Raw genomic sequence first — 21624 nt, 5'->3', positions numbered from 1 at the left:
ATGATAATTTATCATAACTTTATTCCTAAAGTGATAATTCTAATACATTTAAATATGATTTTGTTTTCATGTATTTGTACCAATTTTTGCACTAGATAACTTACCAAATTAGAAAAAAATATACCTATTGCTAGATCAAAAGTCACAGTTTTTGGTTCAGAAAATCATGACCACTAGATCTATACAATAGCTGGGCATACTATAAAAATGGTTTTTATACAATAACCATCATGTTAATATTGATTTAAAAGATTGTGGAAGCAAGATATTGCCATGGACAAAAATCACTAACTAGTCTGTAACTTGAGTCTTCAAAAATATGCCCCACTGGTAGGAATGAGTGAAAAGATTAGTGACTATAAACCACTTCATATGTACTCAAAGATGTAATTTACTAATGAATCAGGTACTCATATGGGTACAAGATCAAGCTATATAATTTTCTTCAGGATTTGATTGATAATTTTATGAGTTTGTGATTATTGAAGCATATAGAATAACAGAAGGATTTAGTAGTAAAGTAAGCCAAAGACAAAATGTAAAAATAATAGAGAAGAATCCTAGAAAAAACTTTAAGTAATACTCCAATGAAAAGGATGCTGCATTCTTGCTACATTCCTATCTTTCCAATAAGCTAATAAGGCCTATAGCTCCTTTGTTTAACCAGTTACAAGTTATTCTACCAATGGTAATAGGAAATGTAAAAATGTGTAAGATCCACTATGGAATTCACATAATCTGTAAGTCTATTTTGACATTTCTCAATTACTATACCATGGTTGCAGGTATTCATATGAAGGCCTACTCCTTCACCAATAAAATTATACTTTATTGTTATTTGCCTTTGAATTTGTTATTTGGATGAAAAATAGATAAAAGAAAAAAGTTAAATGCTACATTTTGGTGTTTATCCATTATGAAAATGAATTTTGGTGGCATTATTTTCTAGATTTGATTTCTGAAGGTTTATTAATGAACTATCTTTGTCTATTAAGAAACTTTTCTTGATATGTATCAATCGACCCTGCCAGAGTGAGATCCAACTTCTATTTCCTCTTCAAAGCACGGAGGCGAGTACTCTTTGTAACTGTGTCATTTACTGATCTAGCTGTAGGGCTGCTGCCCTTTCTTGTTAGGATGAGTGTGCGCCAGCCGTCTTTGGCCCCGCCTCCGTCCTGTCTGTGGACCCGTCATGGCAGTGATCACTGGCACTGCTTGGGGTGGAGAACCATAAGAAGTTTACGTGAGTTCAAAGGGGTTATGTCAGCTTGCCTTTGGGGGACCTTCCTCTCTTCAGTGTGTATGAAAGAGAAAAATTATAGGACTTGCATGAAGTTCATTCCATCTTATTTAATCAAATGTAATTGGATTGCATGAAGTTCATTCCATCTTGTTTAATCAAATGTAATATGAACACACTGGTGGTAAAAATGACATATTATCACTACTTTAGCTACTCTGAAATAGATCCAGGATCTCATGAAAGGGGGAACTTTTTTAGCTGATAGTCAAAGAAGAAAGGAGAGCCTTTAATTTTCTCCTTTAAATACAGAGTTTCAATGTATGCATGTAGATGGGAATGATTATTTTACAGACTATTTCTCTTTAATCATTTACAGCAATCCAAATTTTTAAAAAAGATTTTATCTATCTATCTATCTATCTACCTATCTGAGAGAGAGAGAGAGTACACATGAGAAGAGGTATAGTCAGAAAGAGAGGGAGTAGCTGACTCCCCACTAAGCAGGGAACCTGGCGTGGGGCCTGGGATCATGACCTGAGCTGAGGGCAGACATTTAACAGACTGAGCCACACAGATACCCCTACAGTAATCCAAATTTGTATTAAATGCAGTCTATAGGTATAGATGCTTCTGAAATTCTCCTTTCAGTCTGAATCTTCTATACAATTACATGTCAGATTTGTCTTATTTCTGTAAATTAATAGATTATATGGAATATGTTGAATTTCTTTCTCTTTAAATCCAGTGTCCATTTTCCAATTGCTTGTTGTTAGCTTTCTAATAAAAAGCCAACTGTAGCTCCAAACTGCCTACAAAAAAATCCAATTTTATTATGTATAATCGGTCTTTTCATAAATTAAACTCTACACAGTCTAACCCTACAGTTAACTTTCTACTACTCCTACTACGGACTCCCTGCTGCAGTTTGATCTGTTCATTCATTATTGTCATAAAGGATTCTGTTCTTTGCCTTTTCTTCTTTTCTTCCAATATATGCCAAATACATATATGAAATCAAACCAAATCTATAATATAAGCCTATGACTTTTTGTTTCTATTCTATGTAAGCCCAGGACTCTCTCTTCCTGTTCTATACAATCCTGTACTTCTCTGAAAAAAAAATTGCATTAGGGATTGTGGTGTCTATAAAATACATCTACAAATTATTTGTTACTCCTCCATTCAAAAGTTAAAGCCTAACTCCTTCTTAAGTGTGAGTTTTTCTTAGTGACTAGCTCTGATGAATCCAGTGTGGCAGAAGGGACAGTGTAGGACCTCAAGATTAGAACACCGGTCTTCTCCTTGCCTTCTCTTGCATGTCATCTGCTCTGGGAGAAGCCAGCTGCATGTCCTGGAGACAGTCAACAGTCCTAAGGAGAGGTCCACATGGAGACAAACTGAGGCCTTGTGCCAAAAGCCAACAGGTAACTGGGACTTCCTGTCAAAAGCTATGAGAAGGATGCTTTTTGGAAGCTGATCTTCCAGCTCCAGTCAAGATAACTGGGGCTCTAGCCAACATCTTGACAATAACCTTATGACAGACCCTGAGCTGGAACCACCCAGCTAAGCTACTCCCAAATTTATGACCCACAGAAACTAGAGATAATAAATATTTGTTGTTTCTGGATTGCACAATGCTCATGTTTCTTGTTACTTCAAGAATAGATCTGCATTATCTAAGCTAATATTGAGGAGGTGGAAATCTGCAAATGAATAGAAATAAATGATAACCTCTTGCCTTTTTTCCTCTCCCTTTTTTCTTCCTTTGAGGGAACTAGAGGTTACTTTTATGTGAAATGAAATTAAATGTACAAATTATACACTTAAAAAACATGGTTATGTCAATCTTTGCTCTAATTCACCAGATGGGAACTTAATCAAGCAACCCAGAATAATTCATATGTGATGTATAAGAATCTGATCCCCATCACTGAGTCTACTGTCCTCTCTTCCCCATCCACTGGGTCTACTACTGCTTGGTTTGTGACAGTCTACTTTTCTTCCTACCAAGCTAAATCTTACACCTTAATTAAAGATAATTTGGGTTCAACCCCCTTGACAAAGCCTGTCTAAAGCAATGTCTCCACTTTATGAACTTGACATACAGCACTTTGTTTTTATATTTTTGACACGTATTAGATATTTCAATCTTTACTCCTGTTTGAGTATAAGTCATATCATGGTGTATATCTATCTTCTTATCACCTTTTCCATGCCTCCAGGACTCTGTAAAGATGTACTGGGAATGGTTCATTTGACACAGACATGATAATATGTGATTCTTGAGTCAGTGTTATTTGCTGATACTGTAGTTTCTAGGCACCAAATAATGTACGCCCTTTTAATGCATTTGAGGTGATCATTAATTTTTTTGAACTCTAATTTGCAGGACACCAAAATATGAAAACATCTTTAAGTGATACAATTGCTGATACTTTAAAAAAGTGAGTGATTATTCTTAGTACCACATCCATGCTTTAATACAAGAACTAAAAGATAAAAGCTAGAAATGGCTCTCTCCATGGAATAGTAAGAAGTATAGGTATGAACTCTGGTTCAAATGGTATTTTTTTTAAAGATTTTATTTATTTATTTGACAGAGAGAGATCACAAGTAGGCATAGAGGCAGGCAGAGAGAGAGAGAGGAGGAAGCAGGCTCCCTGCTGAGCAGAGAGCCCGATGCGGGACTCGATCCCAGGACTCTGAGATCATGACCTGAGCCGAAGGCAGCAGCTTAACCCACTGAGCCACCCAGGCGCCCTCAAATGGTATTTTAACAGTTGTGCTATATGGTATATGTTATATGTCAATCATGTAAAACTGGAAAAAAATAAAAATAAACAATGAACAAATATTTTTTAAAAAGTTAATGTAGGTCTCAATAGTCCAAACTTTACCTGGCTCCTGCAATAATGAAAAATTGAGCATTGATTTAAAAAGCCAAAAACATATAAAACATTCCTCAGTTGAACATACTTCTTAATGGTTACATTTCTTTTACTAAAAATAAGGAAAATATTTTTACTACATACCACCAGGTTTCCAATCACCATGACCATCATGAAGACAGTAAGGCACATGGTTTGGCCAGCGACCTCCATACAGTCCCACATGGTTTCTATCCACTCTCCACACAACACGCGGAACACAATCAGGAAGGAGTGGAAGAAGTCGTGCATGTGCCAGCGTGGGAGCTCACAATCATTGGAGATCTTGCAGACACATTCTTTGTAGCTCTTACCAAAGAGCTGCATGCCGACCACGGCAAAAATGAAGACAATGATGGCTAACACCAAAGTGAGATTACCCAGAGCCCCCACTGAGTTGCCGATGATCTTTATCAGCATATTCAGGGTGGGCCAGGATTTTGCCAATTTGAACACTCGGAGCTGGAAACAAAAGTGAGAAGGCTATTATTGCCCTGCCTTCTAAAGGATCTATAAATTTATTTACAAGGAAAATCTATGGCATAATTGTCTCAATTATAGGGTGATGGCTTATTTGCATGTCAAATTTTACCTAGCAAATGTATGTTATTTAATACCATGGGTATTTTTCATTCCAAAATAGTCTATTTTATAAGTAATACAAATATATTTTACAGTTTTTATTGGCATTTTAAGGATAAGATACACCAAAACTTCCAGAATCTTACATAAGCATATGTAAGATTTTTTTGTTTTGTTTTCCATAGGGACCTGACATAGCTAAGATTAATGATGATTAATTGGCAGAGACTGTTTCACAGAAGTAGAGGCTGTCATTACTTGGGTATTAAGGAGGACACGTATTGCATAGGGCACTGGGTGTGGTGCATAAACAATGAATGCTGGAACACTGAAAAGAAATAAAATAAAATGGAAAATAAATCTCAGAGTGGATACATTTTTTTAGTGTACTTGAGACACATAAGTACAGATAAAATTAACACAAATTATGTAAGGTGCAAGAGAAAAAAAAGCAACTAATTTCCTTAAATCTTTAGATTGCTTTAATCTTGCTATATCATAAGTTTGCTGCAACATCAAACTTTTTATTTTAAAGGAGATTTATTATTCCATAGTCCACCTGTCCTTGTTTGCATTTTCACTTTCTGTGAACCATGGTCAACTGCGGTCTGGAAGCAAATGATGCGCCTTCCTCCTTCTTAATAGTGGCCTAACGCTATGTCACAATACCTACGTCATGTATATCACTTCATCTCAACACATACCCATTTTATCATCTCAAGTCATCACTAGAAGAAGGGTGAGTATAATACAATAAGATATTTTGAGAAAGAGACCACATTCAGATAACTTTTATTTAGAGTATATTATTGTAATTATTCTATTTTATTATTACTTATTGTTGTTAATCTCTTACCGTGCCTAATTCATAAATTAAATTTTATCACAGGTGTGTATGTATAGGAAAAAAACAGTATATACAGGGTTCGGTACTATCCACAGTTTTAGAAGCATCCACTAGGGGTCTTAAAATATATTCCCACGGATAAGGGGGAGGAGACTACTGGGACTTACTGTATTCAAATAAGAAATATTTGGACTTAAGTAAAAAAGCTGTATTTTGTCAACTCTTATGTCTTCAGTGACTTAATTAATTCATTATAGAATGTAAATGGCTTGCCACCACTACTTGACATGTCATTTGTATGAGTTCATGGAGTCCTCTAAGGTACCATTTACAGTTCAACTGCAGCAGCATTTTTATTTCTGATGCTTCAGTAAATGTCAGGCCAAGAGTAGTGCATTATTTAATGGCATCTAAGTTACCCAAAGGAGTGGATATAAGAACCAAAATGTTTACTTTATTCCCAGAGAATAATTAATGCAAAAGAGCTACACACTAAGCAAAACACTAATGATAATATGTTTCCTATTTTCCCAAACTGCATCACATTATCTAAAGATTTACTAAACATTTTTAAGTAGTTGCCCATATTATTTGTTATATAATCACTTCTAATTTTTTTAAAGATTTTATTTATTTATTTGACAGAGATCACAAGTAGACAGAGAGGGAGGCAGAGAGAGAGAGAGGGAAGCAGGCTCCCTGCTGAGCAGAGAGCCCGATGCGGGACTCGATCCCAGGACTCTGAGATCATGACCTGAGCCAAAGGCAGCGGTTTAACCCACTGAGCCACCCAGGCACCCTCACTTCTAATTTTTGCTCTGTTTTCTGCATCCTTTTAGCTTCAAATTAGATTCATAGCTATCCATGACAACTAGGGAAGGAAACCATAGCTCTAAGGATCTCAATTGAAATTTCATCTTCGAAGGTGGTACAGGAAATTCTAAATAGACTTCAGAGCAAAGTCTTGAATCTAATCACCATTAATACATAACTGATAGGAACCTGTCTTTAGTAACTATCTACAACCCCTATTAATTGAAAATAAATCACAAAAAGAGCCAACTCAAAGTAACAACAAGATAAAACATATTGCACTTTAAATGGAAATGTGTCAAGTGATATTTTGTCTCTTAATTTTAAAAGATTCGTGAACTGATGAATATAAAGATCAAATAAAAGACTCTTTCTCTAAAATTAACAAAACATAATACAGCAAGTCTTCTCAGGACTATATCTGGTGACTTCCTGCCTGGCAGAAGGGGCAAATGTGTGGGGCGCTCTACTTTCTTCCCTTGCATACTCTACCCATTCTCAAATCTTGACTTCTGTGGGGGCAAGGTGGGCAAATCCATAATTCTGAGCCTCTGAGAGAAAGGTGAGCTCATCCTAAGTCTCAATCAAGTCTTATGCACAGTTAATCAAACTTCACATAACTGAAAGATGAATAATATGTTGTTTAATTGTATTTGGATTTATATATGAATCCTTTTTTCTCCCTCCCTATTAGCCCTGCCATTCAATTACTAAAGACAGAACTGTTGGTTGTTCATTTGAATAAACATCATTTACCTGTCAAAGCTATGATGAAGAACAAATTACCAGCTGGTTGTAAAGGAATCTGGTTTGTTTTTAAATATACTCAAATAATATTTTAGCTATAGAAAAAATTATAATTCTTGTTCCTACTAGGTAAGAGAGAAATTTGATTAAGTTAATTATAAAAACATTATAGATACTCTCAATTAACTTACCAGCCGAAATGACCGGAGAACTGACAATCCTTCCACGTTTGCCAAACCAAGTTCCATTAAACTAAGGCTCACAATTAAACCGTCAAAAATATTCCAGCCTTCTTGAAAGTAATAATATGGATCCATGGCTATTATCTTGAGAAACATTTCTGCTGTGAAGATCCCAGTGAAGACCTAAACAAGAAATGTTATTACACAAGTGAACACTCTTGAAATCATAAATAATTATTGAGCTATTTAACTTACTCCCAATAAACCACAATTAAATCATAAATTTTAAAAATTGGTTTAGATCCAGTAACCTCAAATGGTGTGTACTCAAATCAATATTTAAACTGTTTATTATATTTAAGTTTTATTAAGTTATGAGGAGTATATGAATTAAGACCATAAAATTAATATTGTCATTTTTATTTTCATGAAAGTTTCAGCTAAAATATTGTGGGCAACTGCACTTCATAAATTTCAATTTGATGATTTTTCATTTTCATTCATTTTGAAGTATTTCTAGTCACTCTTGTGATTTCTTGTGATTTCTTCTTTAACCCACTGTCATTAGGAGAAGTTTTTTAATTTCCACATATTTGTAAATTTTCCTAATTTATTATTTCTAATTTCATTCCATTTTTGTCAGAAAAGTACTTTGTATGATTTCAATCTTTTTAAGTTTATTGAGGCATGTTTTATAACCTCATATATAGCTTATCTTGGGGAATATTTCATATATACTTGAAAAGAATGTATATATACTTGAAAAGAATGTATATACCCTGTCCATACATTTTCTACCATTCCATGATTCACCTCAAATGCAAATCTTGCCTTCCTTAACACGTAAGACAAGTCCCACTTTGAATTGTTCATTTGTTGTTTTTGTCTTTCCAGCATCTATTCTCCCTTCATCTAGAAATGGAAGACTTGATTTTTTCTTTATAATTCTACTCATTTACTCTGTCTCTAGTGATAAGAAATGGTTCTGGTTTGGCCAAGTAGGGCATTCTAATTCTAGAACCAGAGACTGGCTTAGAAATGGTTATGTAACTCCAGTCAGGCCAATAATCCTCAACTCTTAGACCTTTGTTAAGGAACTGGTTAGGAAGCACAATCCTTCTGCTCAGGAAACTATTCTGGTAAGATAAAAGTTGGTGGACTGTTGCCACCAATAGAATACCCAGCCAGAGACAAAGGAAACATACTGGGAAGAAGCAGGGTCAGAAAATGACTTCCAGTGACATTGCTTGAGAAACAGAATCTGTACAGGTTAAAACCTGGAGCTGTGCCCAAATGGGTGTTAGCTACTTGAGGTAATGAAATTCTCTTTATTTTTGCTTATGCCCATTTGAGTTGTTTCCTAACATCCACCTTCATTAAGCTTTCTTCCGTCCCTTGCTTGTTTTTTAGAGATAATATTGAAGTGGTTCCCATATAGGTGAAAATTTGGACTAGGTAATGTTACTTCCTACCCCATAGTTCTATGATTTCTGACTACAGTTTATGATATTCTCTGAAATAGCTTTCAGAGCCTCTGATATAGTGTTCAGACATCCCATTGCTCTGTCAATTTCTTCTGGGTACAGTTTCCCCAGTTGTGAAATACAAACATAGTATCTGCCTTAGGACTGAATTTATGGGAATCTAGATAGCAGGAGCTCATGTAAATTTCATTTCTCAAGTCGGGAGGTGCATGAGAACCTAAGCCTCTTTCATATATATATATATATATATATATATATATATATATATATACATATAAATAATCTCTATATGATTATTTCCTCCCAAAAGATTCCATCTTCAGTGTTTATAAATGATGTTTCAAAATTTTCTGATTTGGTATATTTTATAATTTGACAAATGTGGTCATGACATTAAGAATCTATTCTAACTACCTGATGAGAAACACATCACAATCTTGTTAACATAGACCAATATCCTCTATAATTAATGTGCATCTTTCTAGTAAAATTTAATTCTAAATCAAATTGTACATAAAATCTTTCACTCTTCTGCATTATTTAACTATAACAATCAATATATTTTTGTTATAAAAAAAGAATGTTAAACTTTTGCTGTCCAGGTGTACATGGCCAATTAATACACATTTAACTTGAAGGTGATACATGAAATTCATTAAGGCAGTCATGAACTCTTTCAAGGGGAAGAGGAATCCTCAGTGAGTCTTACCAGGTTCCCGACTGACAGCACACTGCTGAACTGCTCTGTCATAGGGTAGTGCTCCATGGCCATAAAGAGTGTATTTAAGACAATGCAGATGGTGATGGCCAGATCAACAAACGGGTCCATCACAACCAGGTTGACGAGATGTTTCACCTTTAACCATGGTTTACAGCAGTCCCAAATCAAACACATGTTAGCAAATTTGTACCAGCAAGGTGGGCATTTCTGTCTGGATTCTTCAAGTTCTGGGGAAAATAAGTTAGAATACTTATGAAAACTGCTTAATTTCTATTAGGCAGCATTGCTTTAAATTGAAAGTGATTTTTTAGAAGTCTGAAGTTGTCAAAAGGCATTAATAGGTTAATCTGATGGTGGAACAGGAAAAGACCTATTACGGGTTAGTTGTCATAAAAACATGGGCACAGAAAGGCTAGTAAATTTTCCAAATCTATTTTGGCTAAACATAGTTTCACAGATTCTATCTGCAATATTAAACTGTCCAAAAATTATCTTCAAGGATATTTGAAACTAATGGGGAGGACTTGGGTTAAGCTCATCCATGCTCCAGATAGAGCCAGATGCATGCATATATATATATATATATATATATATGCATATGTATATTATACATATCAAAGAATCCCTTCTCAGAAGATGTCCTAAAATTTTTATCAGTCATGCTGAATCTTAGTTTCTTGAATTAGATATTTGTTTTGAATCTTTTAATGAAATAGTTTGGTCAGTGTCACCAGTCTTAGTCAAAAAGTTTCCAGTTAAGCTTTTTTAAATATAGGCTTGCATATTAAACTCAACAGGATTCTTTTTCTTTAAATTTCTTTATTTAACTAGAGGGCACAAAAGAAGAGAAAATATGCATGTTAAGAAACTAGGATACTCATTGTTAGCAGAAACCAATGTTTCAATTGAGAATTATGTACTACTGATAAAATATAAGAGGATTTTAGGTGGAAAGTATGTAGAATTCATAAATTATCATGTTGTGAATTTATTTGAAGGTATTAAAGTGTATAACTATCATACCAAGCCTATGATATAAGATTTCACATCATAATACACTTACTTAAGAAAAAAGTACAGTGATTTCAAGAGGCATTTCAAATGAATAACAGGAGAAAGAAGACAGACTTGCATAGTTCTTTAAGGTGATACTCAAAATACTGAACCTTGGTAAATACTGGCAAAGAATTTTAGAAAATTAGGAAGTGGGAAATTACTATCTTCTTTGGTAAGATGATCTTTTAATCAATTCTTAAGTGGGAAAAGAATGCAGAACTTCTTTTCTGCCCACATCATTACTTCACACCTGATTATCTGTTCTGCCAAATATAAGGCCACCACTTCTTAGCACTAAAATAAAGGAAAAAGATTCTTTTTTAATTCATGGTATATTTGACTCTGGTCAGTTATTACTACTGTTGCAACTGGAATATTTCTTCAAACCTGATATGATTAACTAGAAGCTAAACTTTGTGGGGGAGAAAATAACATATGAAATGGATAAACACAACCATAGCTAATGATTTTTTATTTCACTGATAAACATTCACTATTAACTAATACTATAAGTTCACCACTTCCCTAAAATAAATTAATTTCCTGAATATTGTTAAGCAGAAATCCATTAGAGATAGATTCTTCAGTTGTCTCTTTAGATACTAAAATTCTTCGGGTGCACAGTTCATTTCTCTGTTTCTTAATACATAATCTTGTAAACAATAAAGAATAGCTGAGGTATAAATCAGAGGAAAAATACAATATCAATAACCAGTTATTGCACAGATGCTTTTAAGACTCCAAAACAATGTCATGTTTATGTTGAAGATAAAAAGATATCATTTATAGTAATTAACAAAAGAGAAATTAAATAATAACTCTTAGCCTGTGTACAGTCAGGATAAGTATTTTTAATGCTACTTGTCATTTAGCAGGTAAAGAGAAGCAAATGGGAATTGTGTAGAAAACAAACGAACAAACCAGAGAAAAGTTCAAAAGGGAAAATTCAGCCAGTGTTGCTTATCTTGACACCAGGAAAAAGTGGATCAAAGTTGTTTTAGTTCTAAAATAAAATCATCCCATTATTCATGCCAGAGAGAGAGAATGAGAGACAGAGAGAGAGAGAGAGAGAGAACCTTACATTTTAAAACAAAACATAGCACTCAGGAAAGAACGACAGCCATCTCTCCATTATTCCTCTGTGGATTATCCGCACTGAGATTCCCTTACATCCTAGTTTGCGTATTTTGCTGGTTGTCCTCAATTCCTCAGGTGTTTGTAACTTATCCTCCCTCTATCCTTCCCAAGGATGTGACCAGGAAACATTTCTGTACAGTTTTTGCATTTAAAACTTGAAAAGCAAACAATTTGTTTTTGCTCACCTCCTACAGTTTCAATAAGTAGGAGGATATTCGCTACATGGGACAATGGAGACTTGACTGTAGTTCAAAAGAAGGAAAACAAAAGATGCCAGCCAGCTGGATCAACAAGCCTGGTTCAGAGAGAGAGAGAGAGAGATGGGGTGGTGGTGGGGTGAGAAACTAAACCATGATTAGACTTAGAAGAAAGGACCCCAAATACACGAATTATGTCAACCTAAGAAACCTTCTACTGTTAGCAGGACCAAAAAAAGGAAGGACTATGTAAGACAGCTCTGATATGCATGTGTATGTGAAGTATTGCTAACCACCAACCTAGATCAATGTCACATTCAAAAGTTTTAGATACCATTGAATAAAGAAAAGAAAGGTTTATATTCTATAAAACCAATGAAAAACAGAATGAAAATGTTGCCATGGTCCCTCACGAAAGTATAGTCAAGAAGCTCTTCAGGTATTAAACCTGCTTCCTAAGTTATACGTATTTCTAGGACATCCTAGGCAACTCCACTGAGATACATGTCAGTGGAGAGCCATGTGGATACACTCATTTTGAACTCTGTATCTTAATTCGTGGGCAAGTTCAATCTCGTGGTGGATTGATGTTTTTCAAGTAATTGCTTACGTTAGCTCAAACTTAATGGTATCAGAAGTGCAAAGCAGGACTGTTGATTGAGACTTACCCTGTCTCCTTCTCTACTTCTTGCTTTAGGGAGCAGACATGCTGCTGACATCGGTAGCAGAACCACTGGCAGCTTCCTCTCAGTGGTTTTGCTATGGCAAGGAGCAGAAGACCAGAGAATCTTCAAAAGATTTACCTGGAGGGACAGGGAGGAGCAAGCTACTGGCAGCTGGGGGAGAAGAGGGAGTGCAAGCTAACGCAGGCGAGGTTGGGGAAGAACGTACTGAGTTTAATATTCCATAAAAATCAGTGAGAAGATTTCTGATACTGCATTAAGATATTATGAAAATTGGGTCTTGTAATACTGACGTGGCTGTGATATATATCCAGACATCTACACTGTGGGTTTTTTCCTGGCTGTGACTTTTAGGCTTTTGGTACTGGTATTAGTATCAAAAAATCTTTGCATTCAGACTGGAAAAAGAATTACTCCAAGAATGCCAAGAGAAACTATAACTAACAATAAGAAATGCATGTGCCTGTGCATTCTCTCTCATTCGCCATCTTTCTTCTTCCTTTGACACGTCTACAGAAACACACACACACGCATGCACACACATAAAACCTAGGAGAGGGCAGAAAGAGGGGGGTTATAAAAGAGAAAGGGAGAGAAGGGAGATGGAGGGTGAGGGAGAAGGATAGAATATATTTTATATGAAAGTATTTTCCAAGTAGTTGAAGTTGATAGTTCACATTTAAATTCACTTATAGTGTGGAAAGACACAAATGTGAATTAACAAAAACAATGAAAGTAAAATGACAATGATTATATTTACTGACTGCCTTCTACATTCCAGATATATAGGTGTTTTATATATGATGTCTAAATTCTTACAACAACCTGATGCCTAGACCTCATTATCTGCATTTTACTGATGAAAAAACCCCTGAAGTTTAGAGTCATATTAAAACATTTAACATGGAGGAGAACCAAGAATCGATCACAGATCAAGCTGTCCCCAAAGTCTTTATTTTGGCGTTGTAAGATCCAGACTGCTAAACAATATGCTAACTACTCAGATATACAATCTGCAGCTAAAGAAAGAGCTGATATACTGTAAAATACTGGTCAAAGAGAGGCAAAAGTAAGTCTACAAAATTTTGAAAAGTTTGCTTCAAACTGGTTAATATCAAACCTTAATCCATATTTTCATTTATAGTTCTGGTTAAATCAAAGGACTCTATAACTTTTGTCTCAAGTAGTTAATACAATTCAAAAGGGGTTAGCATGATCATGAAAATAAACATTTATCATTACACTCCTTTCATTGTCATGCACACAATAAGTTTCAACAGTTTAGAAGTGAATCTACAAAAGCAGTATTCCATGTATATCTTGAATTTACAGTAGCTTCCTGGAGGCTAAAGGTAAAAATCTGTATGAGATAGTAGAATCTACATGTTGTATGTGGATTTTATTTTATCTGGTAAAAGACATAATGCTGATGTAATATAAAGTCAGGAAGAATTTCCTTGGAATTTATGGAATTAGTACTTTTTTCATCATTACCAACGTACCACCAAGTAGTTCTGCTATAAGAATTCTGACATACCTTCCATGGTGTTAGTTAAAATACTGGCTAGACTCATTGCTCTTTGCCTTGCTGTAGGATCTTCCAGTAAATCCATGGAAACATGATAAGAACTGGACCTTCTCTTTCTTAGTTCTGTTTCAGTAGTTGTGCCCTGAAAATAAAACTTCAGGTAAAATAACTGTTATTCTTAAGGTTAGCAACACCCAAAGTGTTGGGACGCCTGCATGGCTCAGTTGGTTAGGCAACTGCCTTCGGCTCAGGTCATGATCCTGAGTCCCAGGATTGAAACCCTCGCTGGGCTCCCTGTTCAGCAGGGCATCTGTTTCTCCCTCTGACCCTCCCCGCTTCTCATGCTCTCTATTTCTCTCTCTCGAATAAGTAAAATAAATAAATAAATAAATAAATAAAAATCTTAAAAAAAAAACAAACAAAACAACCCAAAGTGTTCCTATAGTAGGTACTACTTAACTGAACATCTACCAGTTGAGAACAGCTCATTAATATTTTGCTGGAATCAGCATTCCTGGGAAGCGTTTGAAAGCCCATCAGATTCTCAGCCTTCAATGATGCACACCTGGGTTTGCAATCAAGATGGACTTTAATTCCTCCACGGTGGAGCTTTTGGCTGGAGGGATCATGCCTACCATTGCAAAGATAATCTTTTAGCATTTCAACCATTCCTACCTAGAACTTCAGACTGAAACTCAGTGTTCCTGAATTTACTTTCAGGTTGAGTTCTTAGATCTTTATAGATACATATTCACAGTTTAACATATGGGAGGAATTTTTAAGGTTTCCCTAATATGTGTTAGTAACAGTTCCCTTAAAAGATGAATTCAACTTATAAAATGCTTTTGTTCATTATAAACAGGTAACAACTCCTAACATAATAAAAGCAAGTATTAGAATTAATTTTTAACATTTACATTTACAAAACAACTCCACAAAGCATCCACAAAACAACACATCCTTGGTGCTGAAACTCTAATTTAAGTCATTAACACCAAGTTGGGGAAATTTGATTTTTCACGATGACAAAATGATTCGATACTTTCCTATTCCAAAATAAACTCACCAAGATTTCAACATGGGCAGAAATTTATTCCTACCTTAGGAGATCAAACAATGAAGTTAATTATCACAGGAAGAAAGGGCAAAACTCACGTATTTCATATGCTGATCTGAGTGCTAATAATAAATAAGTCTTAAGTTCATAATCCTCCCTATTTCTAAAAGAGCAACATGAGTCCTGTTCATCTACTTTGACTTTACTGTGGAATGAGTAATTAACATTATTTTATTAACCTGAATACTTCCAATGCAGACATTCAAAAGCAAAGTTTCCACTCAGTTGAAATGATTGCCACTAGTGGTGATAAACATCCACCTAGGTCACCCTAAAATTGATTTTATGGTAGAAGAGAAGCAAGATTAATGAGAAAAAAAAATACCACCACCACCACAACCACCACCACCACCTCACCCCGTTTTAACTAAAGCCCCTCAAATCAAAAAGTTGTTTCTCAGAAATTAAAATAATTGGCCTGGTCGGAGAGGCAAAGTTTTAAGGAAAAATTAGGGTCACTTAAAGGTCATCTAATCTCTTCTGCTCTACACAGAACTGTATGTGAAATCCTAGAAGTCTAATTTTTAATGATAGATTTCTGATCCTCTAATGATATCACTGAGGAAATTCTTTCTTTTTTTTTTTTTTTAAAGATTTTACTTACTTATTTGACAGAGAGAGATCACAAGTAGGCATAGAGGCAGGCAGAGAGAGAGGAGGAAGCAGGCTTCCTGCCGAGCAGAGAGCCTGATGCGGGACTCGATCCCAGGACCCTGAGATCATGACCTGAGCCGAAGGCAGCGGCTTAACCCACTGAGCCACCCAGGCGCCCGAGGAAATTCTTTCTTAAGTTAAATTGCTTCTATTGAATTTACATGTTGAGGATACTGTGTAGTTTGGGGGATATCATTTGCCTTCAGTGGCTCATTCTTTATTCTCATTTTCCGCTCTGCTGTCTCTCAAAGCCTACTCCTTTGCCTGCGCCTTTGGCTCAGTACCCTGCCTCTGAGTGCCTGGCTGCGTGATTGCAGAATGGACACGATGGAGTGGAAAATAAAAGGACCTCACTAAGCTTGGCTTCAAATGGGCTCCCATTTGTCTTCAGAGAGGTGTCCTATCCTTTCTGATGGGGCAGGAGTTTTATGGTAATTACTGATAAATTCTAGTTTCTGAGATACTCCTTGTATTTATGTAAAGAAATTGAGGATTTGTTTTATTTATTTGTTTACCATATATCAAGATCAGTGATGCTCATACTTTATCCTGTGTAAGAATCATCAAGGAAGGAGTTTCCCAGACTTTGTTCTCTTCAGTCTTGTGGTGTGAGTAAGTCTTGATTGGCCCAGGAATTTCTATTTTTTCTCTTTAAACCACTTTATTGAGGAATGACTGACATGCAAAAAGCTGTACATATACACAATTCAGTGGGTATACACTTGTGAACTATCACCACTATCAAGGCCACAAACATCACCATCACCTTCCAAAGTTTCCTCTCATCCCCCTTTTTACTGTTGTTGTTGCTGTTATGGTTTGTGATGGAGAACACTTAACATAAAACCTACCATCTTAGCAAATTTTAAGAATTTTAAGAATTTTAAGAATGGTGACTGCCAGGGGTTGGGGGAAGAGGGAAATGAGGAATCTCCATTTTTAAGAAGTATCCCAGGAAATTCTGATGTAAGTAGTCTGAGGATGAGTAAATTTTGAGAAACACTGGGTTAGAAATGAAAAAGTTTGCTTCCTTAGCCATTTTCTTACTTTCCATTTAAGAAAGTTAAAAAAAAATTCAATGAAAGACTATATTGCAGTTTGGGTAGAATATAGTTTGAGTAGCTAGCACACCAGGGGTAAAATCTTAGTTCCACCATGTGCAGACCTCAGCTTCCTCCTCTTTAAAATAGGAATAATATTAGTACCTACCATACTTAATGAACTAAATGGACTTAATGAACTGAAACACATGTAAAGTGTTCTGGGCGGTGTCTGGTACATAGTTAGGCATGATTATTTTAACAGAGAAGTTGATATTCCTTCTGCCTTCTTCCTGGTCCTTCACTACAAAGTTCTACTTTTTTCACTATTTATCGGACTCCAGGTACTTGGACACTTCTTTGGGAGAAAGTGGTGGGGAGAGGCCAAGGGAAAAAAGCAATCAATGGCTATTTCTATAACCTAGGTAAGGGGCAAGAAATTTCTCTTTTAGGTGACTGAAAGCTGACTACATATGATTTTAATGTGGCTGAAAGAGCTTCTCCAGCTATAATAAATGGGCTTGTTTTAGAAAAATCATACAAAGAAGATTACAATATGATTTGGAAAGCTATAAAATACAACCTAATGACATTGCTGGAATATTTTTATGTTGGGCAATAAAATCTTATTTAATACCAAAGTTAAAAAGCACCTCATGTTTTACAAAGGAAAATATCAATAATATATTCTTATAAGTGTCTGCTATTTAGTTGAAACTCTTTTTTATATGCTTGATTTACAGCATCTTTGTGTACAAAAAGAAATCATGATAGTAATATAAAAATTGAAATCTTCTCTAAAAATTGCAATACATGACCCTACCAGGTACTTTGAGTGACTTCTTTATCACACAAAGGTACAATGGCTGGCTAAAAATGAGTGGGTGCTGAAAATGTTACAGCATTCTGACCTGCAAAGAAAAAGAACAGTACATGGCAGGGTTTAGATGTCTTTAGTAATAGTATCTACTTCAAGCAGAAGTATCAAATTCTCTTTTCAGGGGAACAGTGGTAATAAGAATCTTTTTTATCATTTCTTGCATTTCATTCAATGATATTAATTAATTGATATTAATTATCAAATTATGTTTGATAAATTGTTGCTGTGCTTTTTGGAAAGTTTCATACCCCTAGGCCTTTAAGGATATCCTTTTCTTTTTCCTGTATAATGATGAATATTTCTAATTAGATTCTGTGAGAGGCAACCTATACTTTTAATTAATTTGTAGAAACATCTAACAAATTTGAACAATTTGACAAAGTGAGTTCACAGCTGGACTCAACTAACCCCAACAAAAGACCGCACAAAATTCCTGGATATGGAAATCAAAAAACACTGCCTGCAGCAGCCACAGGCCCCTTCCCAACAGTGGCAGTTTTCATTGGCCTCACCTCAGGAAGGAGCTGTCCCGCCGGAGATGTGAGGGCAGAAGGGCCCCCGACCAGTGAGACCACTCCATTGCAATCCACCGCACTGTGCATCTTTCCGTTCACCGGCAGAATGGGTAGTACCCTGGAGGCACGGCTGGCCTGGCTGACATTGCTGTGACGCCGCTCTCCATGTCTGTGTGGCACAAACAGAGAGTCTCTCCGGCTGTCGTTGTCCTCAAAGGTGCTGTGCTCATCATCGGCAAAGTCATTCTCTGAGCCAATATCCTTTGTTCGGCCTCTGAAACTGAAAAGGCTCGCCCTACTGTTGCGTCTTGGAGAGAAAAGGGAGCCACGGATGCTCAACAAAGACTATGAATAATAAGAAAGCAAACAAAACATGGATGAACAGAATTAAGAGCAGTCATCCCCAAACATGTGAGACGTGACTCGTGTCAGATTTGTTGACTTACCTGAGAGTAAGTCGCAGGACAAGTTGGAACCATGGGCTCCTGTGGTAACTGCTGGTGTTGTTCTGGCACACTCTACCAGGTTCACCCCTTGGTTTTGCTTTACCTTTTTCTCTCTTCCTTCATTTTTTATTTTCTATCATATTCTCTATTTTACACATGCCTTAAGATAGTTGCAAGTACCCCTCGACATTATTTTGTCCCATTACTGGCACATGAACAGAATTTTTTGCTAGACTCTATTCTAGAAGTTATTCTCATTTAACATGCCAATGAAAAGCAACTACACAAACACCTACATTCAGATCCTTTGAAGCCAAAAATACAGCCAGTAAGAGCCCACTACTGACCACACCCTGATGCAGATCTCACCACAGAGGAAAATAAAATCAATCTTGCTAGTAGGTCTGTTTAATTATAGTACAAGGAGCAGCTTCTCCCCTTTCCTTTGCATATTTTACAATGTGTTCATGAATAAATTAAATAAATCAAGCTGAGAGAACTGTATGATTCATTCCATGATTTTCACTCTCTGTCTCTCAAGAAATTTGAAAAGACCATATTCACAAAAACCTGGTTTTCACCAAGTATTTGGTCACAATGATTACACAGATTACTAAACAGCTACATTGTCACTGCTACCGTGCAGTTTTCCTTGATTCTTAAGCATTGTAGCATTGAACACAATCACTTCCCGATTATTAATAGTCTACTTTTATAATTTCACTATAGTAATAAACACTTTCTTGCTTGTCCAATATCCATTCCTCCTCCTTCTTTCAACAGTACCCTGATTATCCTTGACAAATGATCCTCAGTCAAGACTGTGACCAGGCCCAGCCAATGAGTGCATTCCATACCTCAGGCCATCGAGAACCCTTTAAAGCTATGCAGGGGACCCTGATTGGTCTATTGGCAGCCACTTATTGCTTTCACAATTGTTGAGAAAGAGGTGCATTTTCAATTGGGGTTGCTAAGAATATGGAATATAAGTTTGAAGTTACAGTAGCATCTTGCCACTGTATTGGAGGAACTACGGCTTAAAATATGGAGAAATGTTTGGCCATAGTAACATGTTTGAGCCTTTGAATCCAGCCATACCTAAAGCTACTGACAGATATTATTTATCAAATCTAATCAGCTATCTTTATTTAAGCTGGTAGAGTTGGATTCTAGGATTAATAATGGAAAGAATACTAATTTAATCATTTAAATGTTATTAGTTTGATCTTTTTCTCTCCAAAGGATTTAAAGCTAACTAAAATTATTTTGTACCTATATATTTTTTATATTTCCTGACCAAAAAGTATGCTTTTAATTTTCTTTTTAGCTAAAAAATAATTTTTCTCAAAAATGTCTATAAACATCTGTAAAACATTTATAAGCTTTAAACACTATCTTGTGTTATGGAATCTTATTAATTAATTACAGAAGGAAGGACATTTAAAGAGACTGATGTGCCCCCTCAGAAGACATCATTTCTTCTTTTCCTGTTCCTGTTTTTTCATTTTATTACCAACTTCACTAGTAACATTCCTTCTTTTCCTTTACTGTTTTCCACATAAGTAATTTTTTTATGTCTCTCTTAGACTACTACCCAATTTCCTTCACCTCTTTTCTCTCTTTTCACAAGGGACTTTGAATAAGCTATAAAAACATGAGAGTTACAGGATTTGTGACATATTGGCTATCAGCTCAAAAAGTCAGGCAAGATATGCTTGGAAGTAAGAAATAAGGTAGAAACTATACGTACCACTCTAAGTAGGAGTTTATATTTTAACTACAAGTACTCTACTTAATTAGAGCCAATAGAAGGGTTTGAAGGGAAATAGGTTATAAAATTGCACACAAGATTTCTCTCTGAGTTCAAAGGTGAATTATGCCATACAAGAGCACAGCTTACATGAGACAGCTGTATGAAAAACGATTGTGCCCCATCTGTTAACATTAGCTTCTGTTGTTTGCATTAATTATATAATCCATAACAATCAAATGCTGCACCACAAATAAAAGATGGCCAATACAAAAAATCTTCCATAACAAATGAATCCCTAAAAAAAAGCGAAACTCCTGCTTTATTTCACAGGAAGTGAAATAATAACCTTAAAAGGTTGACTATATCTAATGACTTAAGAAGGTTGACTATAACTTCAGAATAAAATACTCAGGGACACCTAGGTAGCTCAATAGATTGAATGTCCAATTCTTGGTTTTGGCTGAGGTCATGATCTCACGGTCCTGGGATTAAGCCCTGCATCAGGTTCTGCACCCAGCACAGAGTCTCCTTGGGATTCTCTCCTTCTCCCTCTGCCCCTCTCCCCATTTGCACATGCTCTCTCTCTAAAATAAATCTTAAAAATAAAATAACATAAATAAGCATCCAGATTGTCTTGAGATTTGATTAGAGATTGTACTCTTGACTTCCTTCTCTCCCGTCTCCCACATGAACAAGTCAAACTGAAGTCTAAGAAATATTTCATACAATCGACCTACTTTACTGAGAAAATTATAATCTTGCAGTTGAAGCCTACATTGTATATATATTTTTTCAATGTGTACCTAGAAATGGTTATCAACACAACTGCCTTTACATCATGTCACCACAAAATGATAGTCTTTAATACTTTGGGGTCTTAGACTCTCAAAAAAATCTATCATTGGGTCTTTCATCACCTTAAGAACATCTATCTTCCTTAATATTTTCTGTATTACTTCCAGGGACTTGGGAAGTGGGATTAGTATAAATTCGGGATTCTCTCTTTTCTTTCTCCCATCTTCCTCCCACTCTCCATCTCTCCCCATCCTCTTTCTTTTTCCCTCTCCATCTT

General features: G+C 35.7%; 1 protein-coding gene across 4 annotated transcripts in view; it reads right to left on the bottom strand.

Annotated features, from left to right (window-relative positions):
- LOC122902548 (sodium channel protein type 2 subunit alpha) overlaps positions 1 to 21624 on the bottom strand; it is a 140862-nt gene that overhangs the window by 39680 nt on the left and 79558 nt on the right. For all 4 annotated transcript variants that reach the window (XM_044242244.1, XM_044242245.1, XM_044242246.1 and 1 more), the window contains 5 exons: positions 18351 to 18698; positions 14157 to 14289; positions 9535 to 9773; positions 7351 to 7524; positions 4276 to 4632 (listed from right to left, as the gene is read on the bottom strand). In XM_044242244.1, coding sequence (XP_044098179.1) covers positions 4276 to 4632; positions 7351 to 7524; positions 9535 to 9773; positions 14157 to 14289; positions 18351 to 18698 — 1251 coding nt within the window. The remainder of the gene's footprint in view (positions 1 to 4275; positions 4633 to 7350; positions 7525 to 9534; positions 9774 to 14156; positions 14290 to 18350; positions 18699 to 21624) is intronic.

The sequence above is a fragment of the Neovison vison genome, chromosome 3, assembly GCF_020171115.1.
Source record: "Neovison vison isolate M4711 chromosome 3, ASM_NN_V1, whole genome shotgun sequence".
Lineage (NCBI taxonomy): Eukaryota > Metazoa > Chordata > Mammalia > Carnivora > Mustelidae > Neogale > Neogale vison.
Note: the sequence above shows the minus strand (reverse complement) of the source record. Positions and strands in the feature narration are given on the sequence as shown.